Below are 18,191 nucleotides of genomic sequence, written 5' to 3' on the forward strand. Positions count from 1 at the left end.
GCCGACTTGGGCCAGTGAAACATCCTCCACAACTAGACTGAAGAACAAAACGACAGCAACTTGTCTGTTCCCCTTCCCCCGATTCCCCAGCACTGTTCCCATCCCCCAATTCCCCAATAAAAATCTTGAAAAAAAATAAAAAATAAAAAATAAAAATAAAAAAATCATCCAGAAGTTGTGCTAAATATGTATATTCCTAGGCTTTAACAATCCCAGAGATTCTGATTCGTATGTACTTGAATGAGACTCCCCAAACTGGCCCATTTAAGAAACCCTTAGCTGTTTTTATGTAGTCAGCTGAGTATGCATTTTGAAAAACATTGGTACGGGGCGCCAGGGAAGGAGTGCTCAGAGGAACGACTAGCAGAATGTTTACTTTAGAGAGACCCCTCTGGCAGTGTGGAGGCTGAGTTTAGAGGAGGCTGGAGGCTGACTCATACGGTCAACAGGAATGACAAAGGTCTGGCAATTAGAGCAGTGGCCTTGGGGATGGGATGGGATGCATAGCTGAGAGATGTTAAAACTTCAAAAAGCGTTTCCACATGCCCAATTGATATTCATCTTTGGAAGCTGGGTATGAGATATCAGGAATTTGGGAAATTCTCAGGAATCCCTTATTCTATATTTTTCCTAACACTGTGATGCATTTTGAAAAACTAATGATTGACCATAATAATATTCGTAAACAGTGAACACTTTTCTGTAATTGGGCTACACGAAACAGTCAGAGGTTTCCTGTTTTAAAAACAACATATAAATAAATGCATGGCTTATTATTATTACAAAGTCAATATATAAGATGATATCTCTCAATAACATGTAAAAATGACCTCTACCTTATATAGACATTTGATAATAAAAATCATTAAAAAGGGAGAACATTAACTCAAAGTAAATGCCAAATGAAAATTATTTTTAAAATGAAATATCACAAACATTTATTATTTAAAAGTTAGTCTCAAAATGAAAATTTAAAACACAAGGTATTAATTACCCTGGTTTTTGTTTTAATGATAAATGTTTCAGATGTAGAAAAACTTCTTTCATTTTGCACTGATGCTGGTTGAATTCAGAGTATGTCCAAACACATCTTCAAGCTGTGTATTAGTATATACATCACTTCACAGAATTTTCTTTTTTTCAGATGAAATATTTTGCCTTACAAAGAACTGTAGCCTATAGAAAATATCCAAACACTGGAAAATGCCAGTGGTGACCTAGCGTAAATGAATCAGGAGTCTTTGCTGAGATTTAAAATGGCAAAGTTTTATTCAAGGGTCTTAGGATTTGAGAATTAGAAACACTACCAGGTAAGACTCAGGATGTTCTGAAGAAAAGAGAAAAGTTGAGAGCAAAAAGCAAATTTTTGAGAATCAGTCCTGCATTCTTAGCCTCTGCATTGGTCAGAGATGATAATCTTCCAGATGACCCGATGATCTGAATAATGGATGTCAGACTGTCTGGACATGTGAACATTCCTCCCTTAGTTCCTCATTCTTTCCGAAGTCCTTCAGAGGGTTATCTAGAGGAATTTATATATCTCCAGGCATTGACGCACAACTGAAAAATTCCAAAGTGTAAGTCCTCAAGCTAGTTAAAGTAAAATAAAATCTATTGCTTATGCTTTAGCCCCTTCCGTCAAAACCAGTTTTGTCAGCTTCACTATACAGACGCCATTTTAAGTCAGCTCAGCTATAAATGACTTCATCTTGTTTTCTTCACTCATTCCTCACCAGCTAACATTAGTTGGGTAGTGTTGGAGTAACATGTCGAAATTGCTAAATTAGGGAATTATTTTGCTCCCAAAATGTATTATTTCTTAGAACACTACTCATAGGATTTGAATAAGGCATATTCATACTATGTAAGCAAACATAAATATTCATTTTACTTGTAAGAAGGCTCACCATTAGCAGTGGACAGAGTCACAAATACACACTTATAACATGGCAACAACTACAACCAAGACTGATTACACCTCAGTCAACTAATCCTCCCCTACATGCTCCTGTCCCAGGTCCTGGAAATGTCGACCTTGACTTTTGACGCCACATGCCAGTGTTTCCTGCTCTAGCTTTCAATATGTCAGTGGGTTCCTTCAAACCAGTAGCATCTCTATGTTGATTGTTAAGCTTTAATTTTCACAGGAGAATACTTTTTCCTACCTCCAGAAGTTGGTGTCACACAAGCCAAGAGAGGAGAGAGCTTCAAGGACAGAGTGGGCTGAGAGAGGCTGTGGACTGATTGAGAGAAGGTCAATGGCATAACTTTCCTAAGAGAACATTCCACTCTGATCTCTACATGTTCTACATGGATAGCCATGGGCTGAGACGTCAATGGGTTTCATCTGTTCTGGAACCTGCCCATACCTTCCAGAGCCTCAAGGCCTTTGCAGTACTGATCCCTCTTCCTGGGGGGTCTTTCCCTAAGCCTCCCAGCCATTAGATATCTCCTCAAATGTTCTCTCCCAACCACTCTCGCCCATCACTCTGTCTCTCTCACTTTTATTTTTAAAGATTTTATTGGGGAATTGGGGAAGGGGAACAGCCAAGTTGTTGTCCTTCAATCTTAGTTGTGGAGGGTGCAGCTAGCTCAGCTCTAAGTCCAGTCGCCATCTGGCCTCTCGAGGCCGCTCAGCTCAAGGTGTGGTGTTCAATCTTAGTTGCGGGGGAGTGCAGCCCCCATCCCATGCAGAAGTCGAACTGGCAACCTTGTTAGGAGCACATGCTATCACCAGCTGATCCATCTTGCCACCTGTTGCCAGCTCAGCGGCAGCTCAGCTCAGGAGAGCTCACTGGCCCATGTGGGAATCGAACCGGCGACCCTGTTGCTTAGAGCTTGCGCTCTTAACCCACTGAGCCACTCAGCCGGCCCCAGCCACTTTCTCTTTTAATTCCTTCACAGCATTCATCACAATCTATCCTCTGGTTTATTGACTAGTTTAGTATCTGTCCTTTCCTCCTTCTCCCCCACAAGGAATGGCAGCTCTAGAAATGCAGTGGTCTCTCCTGTCTTATTTCCTGCTAAATCCCAGTGCCTACAACAGTACCTGGCACAGAGGATGTGTTTCATGAATATCTATTGGATGGATGAACAACTGAATGTATAGAGCAGGCAAGTGCAGATGGCTTTTTGAAGTTGCCTCTCTGGATCTCCATCTTCTCGTTTGTCCAAGGGGAGTGAGAACGCCTCTTAGCCCGTTTCCATAATGCATGGCTGGACTCAGCCAGGCAGGCTCCTTAGTTAGCTAAGCAAATCCAACTTTTCTTTGGATGCAACCCTGATAATGACCAGTGAGGGGCAGCAAGTCACTATGGTTGAACCGTGACAAAGCTTGGGCCACCCAGGGCACAAAACACCTGAAGTGTAATGCCCCAACAGCCAAGCTTGTTTATTTTCACCACCTGGGATGCAAGACTTTCTTAAACATAGTGCGCATGCCCCTGCTGCCCAGAAGGGGGAACACTGAACTGACACTTAAATTCAAATCCCAGCTCTGCCACTTACTAGGTAGGTGGTCCAGAGGAATTTCCTTCTTTGAAGTGGTGTGTCATTATGCGCTCATAGGTCCTATGTGTCTCCAGCAGATAAAGAATGGACAGCATACAGGGTCAGGAAAAGGCTTTGTGTACTGCAGGGGCCTCAAAGCCTTGGGGTGGCCAGCTGTAGGTGGACCCTGCACTTGTGGAGACCCCCATGAAGACCTCATACTCCAAGCAGTCTCCACCTCCCATGGCTCTCCCCCACCCCACTCACCCACACCAATTCTGCACCTGCCCCCGTCTAATTGAACATGGGCACCTGGGCGAGCAGTGCAACCCCATTTCACTGGTTCATTCACTCTCCCACTCTTGTGACTTTTCCATCCCTGCCCCCTCTTTAAAACACCAAGTCCCCTTCCTGCCTCTTCTCTCTCGGGCCATGACCTTGGTTCTTTTTTCACTGAGAAAAGAGAAACAATCAGAAGAGGACTCCACATTGTCTCACTGACTCCACATTCTCTCCTATACTGGGAGGCACTGTCCCAGCTCCCATCTGGGACACACCCTCCCCTTGCACACAGGATGCTAACCGCCCCCACCACCACCACCTAAGGATTTTGCTCTTGGAATTCTCTCCTCTTTTCTGCATCTTCATCATCTTCTCCTCTATCAATCCTCCCATGAGCCAACGAACAAGCAATAATACCTCTCATCTTAAACCCTCCATAACCCTACCTGCCCTTCTTCCAGCCACCCTCCTATTTCTTGCTCCCTGGAAGAGGTGTCCGCACTCATCTATTCCCACCCCTCCCCCACCATCCCCTCTGGACCCCACTTCCACAACCTTCCTTGGCATTGAAACCCCATGGTAAAGATCACGAATGACCTCCAGTTTCCCAATTCCATTTTCAGCCCTCACTTCTTCCACCCACAGTGGAGGGTTCCCTCCTTGTTGAAATGTGTTTCTTCTCTTAGTTTCCATGACTTGCGTCTTCTCTACCGACTCACACTTCCTGCTTGGGCTGGGCTGCCCGCCCCAGAGACGTCAAGTCCATCCAGGGTGGATGGTGCTCATGTTCATCTCTCTCTCCCATGTTCATATCTGACCTCTGCCCTGAAACTGGATGCTCGCCTCTGACTCCATTTGGCAGTTGAATAGTCTTCTCAAACCTCACTTGTCCAAAACTGAAATCTCAATTTGAACCCCGCCTAACTTGTTTCTCCTCCCCAGCGTCCCCATTTGTATACTGCTCTGACCAAAAGCCCTGGAGTTGTTCCTGAATCTTCTCTGCCCACACCCCACATCTAACCCCTCAGCAAATTCTCTCTTTCTTAAAAAAATTTTATTGGGGAACAGCCATGGCCATTAGTTACACATTGCTTTCATGCTACAATGGCATAGTTGACTCTTTTAAGGAGGGCGCTGCTCACAGTGGCCCATGTGGGGATTGAACCAGCAACCTTGGTGTTATCAGCACCACACTCTAACCAACTGAGCTAACCGGTCACCCCAGCAAATTCTCTTGACTCAACTGTTACAGCCTGTTCCTGCTCACCACCTGCACCATGACCACTCAGCATTTGCGGGGATTGGCAGGAGTCCCCTCCAGCTCTCTGCATCCTCTCACTGCGCTCACCTGCTCAAACCACCAGGGCCTACCCTCCCCCTCAGAACAAAGCCAAAGCCCTGACTCACAACAGACTTGGCAAGATTACACCCTGGACCCTCCTCCTGCCTCATCTCCCCAAAGCTCCCTTCACTCAACTCTGCTCACACACATGGGTCTCCTTGCCTTTTTTGGAAGGAGACAGCCTTTGGGCTTGCTGTTCTAATACTGGAACGCTGACCCAGCTAAACACTTGGCTCCCTTCAGGTCTCTGCTCACATGCCAAGCTCTCAGAGAGGCCTCCTCAGCCTCCTCTACCTAAAATAGCACTGTCCTCTATTCTTCACTATCCCCTTGCCCACTTTTATTTTTCTTCACAACACTTATTGCTTCCACTCCCTTTTATCACTTATTTTATGGGTTTGTTTCTGCTCTGTCTTTTCCCAACTGGAAGGTAAGTTCCATGAGCATGGGTTGTTGCCCATCGTGTTCATCACGTGTCACCCATACCTAGAACAGTGTTGGGCACAGACGTGGCCTTCACATTTTATTTTATGGATGGATGGATGGATGGACAGACAGATGGATAGGTATTCATGATCCCTCAGGACAGCACCCATAGGACAACACAAAACACACTAACAGCTCTTGCATATGAATAAATCTTTATGTTTCCCTAAAGTCCACTCATATTTGTACTTTCAGACACCTCTGAGGGGGTAAGGGTGGACATTTCCACCCCCAATTTCTGGCTCTGGGAGAAGACGAATTACTAACACACACAATCTGAACGCTGCCTGACCCTCCTGGCTTCCTCGGATGGCACCTGCAGCCCTTCCCTTCTCAGATTTCCGAGGAAGAAATCTCTTTATCCCAAGGATGATGGAAGATTCCTCTGGTCTTGGCTGAGTGGTAGAGGCAGCAGCAAGATTGGTGGGGCTGACTCTGATAGATAGGAAGGACCATTTGCAGAAGCTGGGGATCAGAGATGTCTCATTAGGTGAAGTTTAAAAAGGACACAGGACACAGGAGGTAAGTGGCTTTGACTGCTGGGGTCCACTCTCCCTTCACTCCCTATGAAAACTTGACTGGTCATCCTAATGTTTCTCTATCCCCACATCTGCCAACATCCTTTCTTGTAAGACATATTCTTTTTTGATCTCAGAACTTACCAAATATTGTTTTTAAAGTTTTAGTGTGCCTGGGAACACACAATAGCATCTGCCTTATTTTGGAGTCGGCTATATCCACACTTCCTAACCTGGGGGTTTCGTAAGGTCAGGACCAGATCTGAGGCACCCACATGCCTGGCCCATTAGCTGTGTGGCAGATGCTGTGCATGCTCCATGAGGACACCCAGGTCATGAGGTGGGGAGCAGTCGCTGAGCAGGAGGGGCCCCGGATCGGGGCCAGTCAGAGGCAGGGCCCTGGACGTGAACTGACCTCGAATGAGGATTCCCATTATCTGACTTAATCCTGTCAACAACCTTGCGGGGAGAATACTAATATCATCCTCACTCCACAGATGGGGAAATTGAGGCTCTGACCACACTGCCAGTTTGTGGTGGAGCCTGGATTCACTCTAGGCTTGTGTGACTCCAAAGCCAGTGCTCTCACCACTTGAGTGGGTGCCTATAGTTCCCTGTAAACCTTTCTGGAGCAATGCAGGGGTCACTAACTGAATGAAAGGAAAGACAAAAGAATCTCAAGGTCCTGGCCAATGCAGATTGCCTCACATTCCGGGACGTGCCCCAGGGGGCACTCGTTGCAATAGCGCAAGTTTCTCAGCCCTACCCCACCCCAGAGCCCAGGGGTAAGGAGCAGGGAGGGTGGGGTCGGCTGCCCAGAGGTTGCTAGCCTAGGCTTCAGGCTGACTTTGGGAGAAAAAACAGTTGTGAACCTTAAAACTTGCCTCATCCTTTCAGAAGCACCCAAACCCCTGCTGGTCCCATGTTACTCTTCCCCACCCCCACCCCAACCTCCGCCCTCAACCTTCCCCGTGTGGACGCACCCAGGTGTCTGGAGCCCTTTAATTCTGCCATGTCCCAGACTAAGGCGCTGTCTCCAGCAGGCTCCTGTGGAAAAATTGTGCCAGTGAAGGAGTATTCTAGAGCCGCCTCCACCATCTCAGGGAAGGAAACCTAGGTTGGGGCAGAGGCCGTGAGGGAGCCTGAGGCTGGTAGGGAAGGGACATCTGATGAGGAAACTGGGGAGCAGCTCCACATGGTCAGAGCAGAGTGGGGGCTTGGCCATGGGACTAGGGTCAGCTGGGGCCATAGGGCTGCCTGCTTCTGCCCACATAAGCATCTACACTTCAGAGCTGTCAGAGCCGCCCAGGTGGGCTCCCTCGGACCTACCTGGGGAGGGGCAGTAACAGGGTCAATCTCATTGACAGTGTCAAAGGTGAGTCAGACCTTTGCTGGGGCCAGTGCGGGGAGTAGGGTATTTCCTCGGCCTGGGACCCCAGAGCTCAGCCACCAGCCCTTGTGCCAAGCTCAGATCCTGGTGAAAGCCCTCCCCCCAGACACCTGAGTGCAGGTTCCATGGTATAGTGGATGGAGGCAGGCAGAAAGCCATTGAAAGTGGAGCTCATGACGGACGTGTAGGCGCCCATGGAGGGAAAAATAAGCCAGTCGCCCACATCCAGTTCAGGCAACTGCACTTCGTCCATGAACAGCTTGTCACCGGCATCACATGTGGGACCATAGAGGATGCAGGGGAAGGTGGGCTGCTCTGAGCAGAATTCCTGCAGGGACACGGGGGTCAGGTATCAGAGAAGGAGGAGCCATCCCCTCCACACGGTCCCCCCCATCCTATACCCAGCAGGGTGTGCCCCCAGACATGGGTGAAAAGGTACCAGCAAGGACACTGTCAGTCACCCATACTGACCAATTATTGAGCAGTCCCTAACTGCCAGGCACTGTTCTTGACCTTGCCCCCACAGAGCTGATATTGGAGTGACATCTTCCAGTCGTACCAATTCACAAGGGCAGAAACAAATGGGACCTCAGTTTCCCATGTATAAAATGGGAAGATTTTATTTGAATATCACTCAAAATATTGGGCTTCAAACTGGGCTGCACATTGGAATTGCCTGAAGAGTTTTAACAAAGGGCTGATGCCAGGGTCCCCACCATGAGAAATTCTGTTTTTAATAAATAGTCTGGACCACGGCCTAGGCATCGGGGTCTTTCAAAGACGCCCAGATGGTTCTAATGTGAAGCAATGTTTGAGGGTCCCTGCTTCCTAGGTCTCCTGCATCTCCAATATTCAAAGATTCTGGAAACACAAACACACAGTGCATACAGAGAGAGCATATGGAAACACACAGAGCCAAATAGATGTGCACGCACACCCACACAGACCTGTGTACCTGTCCATCCACCTACCTGCACAGGTGTAAATTGACAGGCTCACCCAAAGAAACGCACGCACACAGATGTGCATATGCAGCTACACATGTTTGCACATCCTTGTACATGCACGTGGTATGACAATCTGCACAGCCATCGACAATCTGAGACCCTTCCCCTCTCCACGTGGCACCCTTGCCTCTCAGGGCAAAGGGCTGAATTCGGTGCTGTGGGGGCCAGGGAGGTGCCAGAGCCACACAAGGGCCCCCTTACCTTCACCACAATGGGCGTCCTGGGCACTGGCTCCCTGAGGAAGACACGGAAGGTGCCGTAATGTCCCTCGTTGATATAGTACAACAGTTTCCGGTAGCCTCCTGGGAGTGGGGAGAGGGCAGGACTGAGGTGTGCTCAGCCAGGCCTCACCACTGACCCTCAACACTGAGCCCAGCACCCTTGGGTGTGGCCCAGATCCTCTGCCACTAGATAATCCCTGTTTCCTGCGCTAGGGGTTTTCCCTGATCTAATGTGTGGTTATGGCCCGTTTTTTGGGCTCCCACTGTCTCCCCATCAGAATGCTGCTGCTACTAATAATAATATAACTAACATATGAAGAGCTATGGCCCAGGCATTGTTCTAAGCTCTCTACATGTATTAAATTGTTTAATCCTCCTAACTATACTCTGAACACAAGGAGCCCTACTGTACAGCTGAGTCTTGCTAGAAGTCACACAGGAGAATGTGCAGGGCTGGGATTTGTCCCCAGGTCAGGTCCCAGGTCCTCTGCCCTCACCTTAGACCAGGTTCCCTGAGCAACTTCTGTGTGATGCAAAACCAGGAGAAAACAGCATTTTTACAACATGATTCATTTATGGGTGCTCCTTAGGGATATGCTAATGTTCATTTCCTTCCTCAAAAGGGTGCTTGTCTTAACGATATTTTTTTTTTCTTGACTCTTTTTTTTTCTTCTGAATATTATTGGGGAACAGCCATGGTCATTGGTTATACATTGCTTTCATGCTACAATGGCATAGTTGATTCTTTTAAGGAGGGCGCAGCTCACAGTGGCCCATGAGGGGAATCAAACTGACAACCTTGGTGTTATCTGCACCACGCTCTAACCAACTGAGCTAACGGGTCACCCCTATTTTCTTTATTCTTGATGTTCTGGTGTCTGGGGCTGTGCTAACCCTGGAGCAACTGCTCCTCCATGGGCTGACTAATTCCTACAGACAGAAAAATACAGCCCTGCCAGTGTGCCTTTACATGCAAAGCAGCCAGTCCAGGGTCTATACCTGCCAACTACTTCCCTTATTAAGCTCTCATAGGCTGAACCACTATCCTCCAGCTCTAACCACCCCAAGGCCAGGGACCAGGAAACTAGGGGAAGTCCTTACCTCCCAGAACCCACTGAAATTATTCAAACTAGCCAATCCCAAGCCTGCCTAGCTGCCTCTCCCATTCCCTCCCTCAAAAACCACAAAAAGGCTCTCAGCCATGCCTTCCCTCTTCTCCTGCCTCCTAACCCACCCTGGTGCTTCTCCACATGGCCTGCATGGAATGCTATACTCTGGTTTCTAGAGAACTACGAGTGAAAACGTCTCCCTTTAAGACAGTGATTTCCGTGTCTGCATGTCTTACGTTACCTGATTAAAACAAATTCCAGTTACATTGAAAACCAGTGTCCAACTCTGACAAGCACAGAGGACAGCGCGATTCTCACGTCCCTCCATCAAATACTCTGCCTCTAGTAATGTTGCTGAAGTAAGCATGTGGTGGCTTCGCCTGAGTTCCATCATACTCCCAATGCATATTGAGCTGGTGGTCACTTACAACCCCCAGATATTTTGGACATCACCTACTACCAAGCCAGTTTCTTCACAATCATTCTTAGTCTGTCCTTAGAATATAGCTCTCTTGAATATTTTAAACTAATTTCTGTGAACATTTGGGGCATTATAACATGTGGGCATTTTATCTTTCTGAATATTGATTTTTCTCTGCCTGGGTCTTTTCCCAGGCGTCAGTCACCTCCATCCTCCACTTTCTCCCAGCTGTCATCACCGATCCTGCCTCCTGTGGCCACAGCCCCAGTTGTGGCTAAGCCTGTTAGTCATGAGAGTTGGTCATGACAGCCCATAGGCTTAGAGCTTAGCTCTGTTTGGCATGGCTGTAAGTACAAGTGTACCACTACCTGAGTCAGACAGGTCTGGGTCCAGCTGTGTCATGAACTAGCTTTGCTGCCTTGGACAAGTCATTTATTCTCTCTGAGCCTCAAAATCTCTACCTATAAAATGGAAGTGATCCCAAACTACCTCACAGAATCTTTGAGCAAAAATGAAATAATATACGTATTTCACACATAATAGGTGCTTAATAATCGGCAGCATTGCTATTGAAATAAAAATAATAAGCCAGGGGCAGCCGGTTAGCTCAGGTGGTTAGAGCGCAGGGCACAGTGCTCATAACACCAAGGTTGCTGGTTCGATACTCACATGGGCCACTGAGGTGCGCCCTCCACAACTAGATGGAAAACAACTACGTGACTTGGAGCTGATGGGTCCTGGAGAAAGACATTGTTCCCAAATAAATAAATGAATATCCAAACACTTATAACTTAGACTTTCGCTAAATAATGGCTTAAATCATATGTCCCATATCACAATATTCTCTAACGAGACGCTTGGTGAGCAAATGAAATCAGTGGACATAGGTGCCTTTGGGCTTGCAAAGCTGTGGGTCAAAAGAGGGATGGAGATTAATGATTTAGAAATATTTGTCAGTTATCATAAAGCCCCAGAGTAAAATGCACTAATCCATCTCTATCTCATCATGAACTTGAGTTTCTGCTTAGCTCCCTTTGTGAGAACAGCAACCCCACCCTACTCCTGCCCCGAAAATAACACACAAATAATTGAAAAAGTCTCCTGGGTTGGTTGACCTTGAAGGTTTACTGTTACCCTACAGATGTCACCCTTAACCATCAGGCCATGATAATGACAATACTGCCTTCATATATTTGTTGTAAGAATTTGTATTTACTCGCTATATTTTTGGTTATAAGAATTTGCACCTGTTAGAGAACACAGCAGCACAGTGGTGTCTGTGTCTTCTGTGACTTTGCCTCTATAAACGCAATACAAACTCATTGTCTACTCAGGAAGAATGAAGGCCCTCGTTCTCTACCCCTCAGTCTATTTAAGAACGATAAAATAGTGATACTAACAGGTTCATTCCTATTGCCAATTCGAAGCTTGTTGCCCGCTGAGGCACCTAGGGCTTGGGGACACACCTGGACAGCACCCACCCTGCCCAGTCCTGGCACACCTACCAGGCTCCAGCACAGCCTTCTTGGCAATGATGTTGACAGCAGCTGTGCAGACAGATGCCACGTAGAAGCGACCAGGCTCTGCGATGACCTCAACACCAGTCTCCTCGGGGAAGTGCTGGGCCAGGGCAGCATTGATCACTCTGGCCATCTGCGGAGACAGACCCAACCACTCTAAGGCCAGTCCCTATGCAGGGCCTTTACCTTCGTTGTCTTTCTTCATTTCTGTGGCAACACTGTGAAAGGTGTCATCACCCCCATTTTATTGGGGGAGAAAACAGGTTGAGACTGTGGCCCAGAAAAAGGAAGTTGTCGAAGAGCACACAGCAAGTGTTTGGCTGTGGCACCTTGACAGTCTGAACTTGCAACCATTTCAGTCAATACATAAACAGCAAAGATGGGCTGTTCCCCCCGAGTGGGGGATAGTAACCAAGCTTCTGTCTGACTGTAGCTTAACCAGGGATAGTAACTAACACATCCAAAGAAAGTCACAGAGCCAGATACACACACGTGCTTGTATATGCACACAGGCTATGTAAGTAGACTCAGAGATTTCTCAACAAAGACAAACTCCAGTTACACGCAGGCACATGACTCAGTTACAAAAGCTCCTTGGACACACACACTTACATGCGCTGTCCCATAACCCAGGCTGGGACACCCAGGCTCCCTCACCTTCTCCCCTCTTACCTTCTCAAACTCAGGTTTGGAGCCCTCCTCTCCAGGGAAGCCCCCTCCGATATCCAGGAGGCTCATGTCATGCCCAACCCCACGGCCCATCTCGAACACGCGCCGGCAGTTGGCAATGGCCTGTGTGAACTTTTGGGGATTCTGGCAGCTCGAGCCCACATGGAAGCTGAACACATGTTGAGTGACAGATGGAGAAACACATGTGGAAACACAAGAGTCAGGAGGAAGAGAGACACATTCAGAAACACTGACATAGCTAAAATGTGGAACCAGCTCAGATACAGACACTGAGACACAGTTGACTACATGGGAGCACATGGGCACCCACAGAAACATGCAACCTTGGTTATATGCATACACGTGTATATCCACAGACATACACACATCTACATGACAATCCACGAGAGTTGAGGCTCTTGTGGTGGTGTGGTAGTCACCTCTCTTAGCTGTCTCCTCCCAAAGCCTCATGACAAGGGTTCCCCTTCTCCTCTTTGGAAAGCATGTGATCAGAACCTCGAATCTCAGAGCCCTCAAGCAGGGTGGGCTGAGGAACAGATCAGGGGCAGGTAGGGTATGGCAAGTGAGGCACTCTCCTCAGGTGTAAAATTTAAGGAGCCTTCAAAACAGAGTAATCAGGATAAGTAACATTTAATGCAATACTTTTAACAAGAAAATTTAATGCAAAAAATGTCTATAATGAATAAAATATAAAAATATTGGGTTGTTGGAAAAGTAATGACGCATTTTTGCAATGGAAACATAGAAAAAAATACATCATGACTTTTCCGATAACCCAATAACTTTAAATAAAGACAAGATTTGGTAACAGTAATTGGTCCCGGAGGCAAAAGGAAAAGACAGAAATGCTATTCCTGTCTTTAAAATTTTGATATTTTCTCATCCTGGATTTTACTTTTGCATGAATTTTATTTTTTTTAAAGATTTTTATTGGGGAATTGGGGAAGGGAACAGTGTTGGGGAATTGAGGAAGTGGAACATTGTTTTTTTTCCAGAACTCATCAGCTCCAAGTCAAGTTGTTGTCCTTCAATCTTAGTTGTGGAGGGCGCAAGCTCAGCTCTAAGTCTAGTTGCCGCTGTCAATCTAGTTGCAGGGTGTGTGTGTGTGTGTGTGTGTGTGTGTGTGTGTGTGTAGTCCACCATCCCATGAAGGAGTTGAACCGGCAACCTTGTTGCACACTGAGCCATCCAGCAGCCCATCGGCAGCTCGTGGCTGCTCAGCTCAAGGTGCCGTGGTCAATCTTAGTTGCCAGTGGGTGCAGTCCACCATCCCACGCGGGAGTCGAACAAGCAACCTTCTTGTTAAGAACACGTGCTCCCACCAGCTGAGCCATGCAGCTGCCCGTTGGCAGCTCAGTGGCAGCTCAGCTCCGGCACAGCTCATTGGCCCATGTGGGATTTGAACTGGTGACCCAGTTGCTCAGAGCTCACGCTCTAACCAACTGTGCCTCTTGGCTGGCCCTAATTTTGATTTTTTAAAATACTTTATTAAAATGTTATTATCTAGAGTATGAGGTTTTTTGGCATCCCCTTAATTTTTGCACCCAAGTCCAGTGCCTCGCTTGCCCCACCCTAGTCCCAGATAACATCCAGATTCTTTGCAGAGGACAAATGAAGCATCGGTAGGCCAAGACAGATCATGCCAACTGGAGGGCACCCAGTTGGTCAAAGCCTGGGAACAGGCACTAGAGACCAGGACCCTGGCCTCACAGGCAGGGAAAGCCAGTGCTCTCACCTGGTTCCGACCACAGCCAACCCCAGGTCTCGGGCGGACTTGAGCAGGTGTTCGCGTACCTCCAGGCTGGCCCCAAACTTGGCGCTCAGGGGGAAGGTGCTCTCTCTGTCATTGGTCCACAGCCGGAGGACCAGCCTGGGAGAAGAGTGTGAGGGTGACAGAGGTTCTTAGACACACGAGTCCCAAGACCTGGATGCTTTATGCCCCCCACCCGAAATCTCTCTCCCTTCCCACCCACCCCTGCCTCATTCCTCTGGACTGTCCAGCCACAGATCCCAAGGAGGGAATACACCACTACTTACAGGCTTCTGTCCAGGCAAGGAAAAGCAGGAAAAGATAAAATTATAAATACGCCTTCTGCAGACCCCCCGGTTACAGGCTCAAAGATATCAAATAATTTTCCCAAGACCACAGATATATGACACATGAATCTGAAATGTGAGCACTGGTCTCCCTAACTCCAATGTGAGTGCTTTTTCCATGAGGTTGGCTGGTGCCAGACCTCCTAATGCCAGGCTCTGCCCAATGTCTGTGCAAACATAGGCAATGTTTGTTTACCACCAATGAGCATCAGGAAAGGCATTGGGCTACCTGACCCAAATTCTTATACTTTGCTGCTTGGACCTCTCCCAGTCACTGGATGTAACAGCCTTCATCTTATTGCTGAGTCCCAACTTCACCTGCTGGAGCCCTAAGCTTGCTATCCCTTGCTCCTCCTGTCCCCACCTGCCTGCACCCCTGCTGGTCTCACCTGGCCTTGGGGTGGTGCTGGGCCACCTTGGTCAGCTCCTCCTCACTGTCAAAGGTCTGGAGCTGCACCCTGTGGCGGGCAGCATACTGGAGGTAGGAGACAGGCTTGCAGGGGTTGGCGTAGATGATGCATGAGGGGGCCACGCCCAGGCTCAGCACCTGCTTCAGCTCCACCTGGCATGGGTGACAGCCAGAGTAGTGGGCTGCCTCACTGTTGCCCTGATCTTTGGGGACAAGGACCATGACCATAAGGGGCTGCTCTTGACTGAACCCCTACTGTGTACCTGACACTGCTCTGGGCATACATTGTGACATTTAAGCCTCTAGGCTACTCTAAGGAAGATATAGTTGGCCCCGTTTTAAAGACAAAGAAACTTAGGTGAGATGGCTGGGCCAGGACAGGGACAGGGTCTGTGGTTTAAAGCGTATGTTCCCTTCACTCTCTAGCTCAGACTGTCTGCACTTGTCATGTGGACCAGTGGAAGGCTGATCACTCCCAGTTCATTCATGTATTCCTTCACAATCGAGCACATGTGTCCACCACTGTTCTAGATGCTGCAGTATCCACTCCAGAACCCTAGGCAATTGGCCTTTTTTCCCCCAGAAAGTGTCAGACCTGTAAATGAGGCAACTGGCAGCGGGCGCAGGCTCACCTGGCTGGCACAGTCGAAGCTGGTACCCAGGGCCGCCACAACACGCAGCACCCAGGGGCTGTTGTTACACTTCACTGCATAGAAGGGCGAGACCCTTGGCAGGGCCTGGCAGAAGACCTGATGGCGACTGGCCAGTATGCCCAAGTCAGCTACCATGAAGGGGTCTCGGTGGTCCTGCCGGGGCAGGGAGAGAGGGAGGGAAGGCTGGGTAGTGGGTTCTCATTGACTCCTCACAGCAGCTCAATGCAGTAAGTACTATTGTTATTGCCAGTTTAGAGATGAGGAAACAAAGGCTTTAAAATGTGACTATTTTGTCAAGGTCATACAGCAAGTATATGGCAGAGACAGGATTTGAGCCCAGATCTTCTAATCTTACGACAGGGCACAAGAGGGCAACAATCTTTGTAGGCCAAACTGGAGGACAAGATGGCTCCAACTCTCAACCTGGTAGCTTGGAACGGTAAAATCCCAAGTGGTGATGGGGGCACTAGAAGGGGATAGAACTTTTCCACGACTCCCACGGAATGGAGCTTTGGAGTAAGACCGAGTAAACTGGCTTATAAAATCACAAACAGAAATTGTTAATTTGTGCTAAGTAGGGACTCCCCCTCTCTGCTCCTCACGCCATCCCTTCCCCTCCCCTCCCCTGTCTTCCCCTTCGTCTGCCTCCATACCAAATCAGAGAGCTCCTGGATCTTCTTCAGGACCACCTGCCTGGCGGATTCTCCAGGCCCCAGGGTGATGATCCCCTTTGGCCATGAGCTTCCAGGGGGTCCTCCAATCTCCTTCAGGTCCCCAAGGGAGGTGTTCATCCCTGACATTCCACTGGAGCCCTGGTCCAGGCACACTCCCAGCACCCTGGAAATGGTTTGCTCTAAGGACCCAGCCTCCTCCCAGTTTCTCACTGGCCCAGAGAGCCGGGGTTCCCAGGCCAGTAAGTCCTTGGCCCTCCTATTCAGACACATAGAGCTCCATGGAGACCTCGTGAATTTTCTCTTCTGTAGGATAGGCCACTGGCCAGCACAGTCTGCTTCGCAGACCTGGTGAAGGACCAAGCAGGATGTGTGAGCTGTGCACATGGAATAAACTGTTGGCATCCACTTCCAGGCTCCTTCACACACATTCCCATGCACAGGTGAGAAAACTGAGTCACAGAAAGGATAAGTGCAGAGTCCAAGGTCTTCAGATTATAGGACTAGCTGGGACCTAGAAGATAACCTAGTCCAACATCCCACTTTGTACACATGGGCAAGAAATCCAGAGAGAGGAAGGGACTTGCCTGAGGTCCCTTGTGTCAGTGGCAGAGATGGGACTGGCACCTGTGCTCCCTATGATACAGGCCAAATGAAAGGGCTTCTCGCTATAAAAATTCTAAGACTCCTTTTCCCTCGTGTCTTAGCTCCCTAGTCCCTGGTTGTAATCATTTTTCAAATTAGTTTCTTAATCATAAACAATAGATTGTTCTTAACCTGAATCATAGACATCTCCTACCCCCTGCTTTAACTACTTACCCAAAAGTTTGTGATTAATGTTTGTTGACTGTGGTCATTGTAGCACAGTTTTCTTTCCAGGCCTAGCTCTGGGGTGAACAATAACAGAATGGCCAGTTAAACCAGAAGAAAGGCCAGGCTCCATGAAGCTGAATGAATTTCTCATCAGGCCATCACTCTGCATCAATGGCTTTGAGTCCTGCTTCTTGGGCCAACACTTTTAACTCTATTAAGTAAAATCCATCTCTCTTCATCTAGGGGCCATTAGGATACAAGTGATGCCCCACCAAGACTTCCAGTACATCCCGACCACAGAGGTCAACATGGTCCTCCAGGCAGATCCTAAGACCCCTTTTCCTCATCTAAGATCAGATAGGGTGAGAGTCCCGTGAATCCCCAATAGGCAGGAACAACGGCCACATTCAGCAGGAAGCAGATACAGAAGACACCTCCTGTCCCTCAACTTCCGATAGAGATCTACGGGGATCATGTCTCTCAAGGGGGACATAAGGCAGACAGTTAGAGACAGAAATTGGGTCTCTGAGACCCCTGGATACGTCAGGTAACATTCCTGCATGTCCAACATAATCTACGGGAAATAACCGCCCAAAAGACCTCCCCTCTCTGCCCAAATTTTCCTTTGTTTACCATAACAGTTAGCTATTATCAATCACAGGTATCAATCAAGCAGCCCCACAATTAGAGAGGAGCAGCCCAATCTAGAAGAGAAGGAAATAAAAACTCCAAATCTTTGCCAGTCATTACCTTTTTTTTTTTTTTTTTTAAATTTTTTTTGGGTAATTGAGGGGATGGGAACAGTACTGGGGAATTAGGGGAAGGGGAACAGACAAGTTGCTGTCGTCCTGTTCCTCAATCTAGCTGTGGAGGACACTGCCCCACTGGCTCAAGTTGGCACCATCATTGCGCTCTTCCCTGGTGAGGCAGATCAGCCGCCGGCTTCTGGACGGCCACTCACTGCGGCTGCTGGCCGCTCACGCTAGCTGCTGGCTACACACGGTAGCCCATGGCAACCCACTGCAGCAGGGGCTGCAGCCCACGCCGTCGCCAGCGACTCACGGCAGCCCAGC

General features: G+C 48.2%; 1 protein-coding gene across 1 annotated transcript; it reads right to left on the minus strand.

Moving 5' to 3' along the window:
• Window positions 1-5,849: 5,849 nt before the first annotated feature.
• On the minus strand, window positions 5,850-16,371 carry LOC109390755 (ornithine decarboxylase-like; the record flags this gene model as incomplete). Its single annotated transcript, XM_019657664.1, has 10 exons — window positions 5,850-6,064; window positions 7,101-7,164; window positions 7,618-7,835; window positions 8,716-8,816; window positions 11,771-11,918; window positions 12,458-12,623; window positions 14,211-14,345; window positions 14,962-15,134; window positions 15,614-15,787; window positions 16,288-16,371. Coding segments are annotated over 9 exons (1,224 nt in total), but the record flags the coding sequence as incomplete, so codon positions are not given.
• Window positions 16,372-18,191: the final 1,820 nt, after the last annotated feature.

The sequence above is a fragment of the Hipposideros armiger genome, unplaced genomic scaffold (genome assembly GCF_001890085.2).
Source record: "Hipposideros armiger isolate ML-2016 unplaced genomic scaffold, ASM189008v1 scaffold_10, whole genome shotgun sequence".
NCBI lineage: Eukaryota > Metazoa > Chordata > Mammalia > Chiroptera > Hipposideridae > Hipposideros > Hipposideros armiger.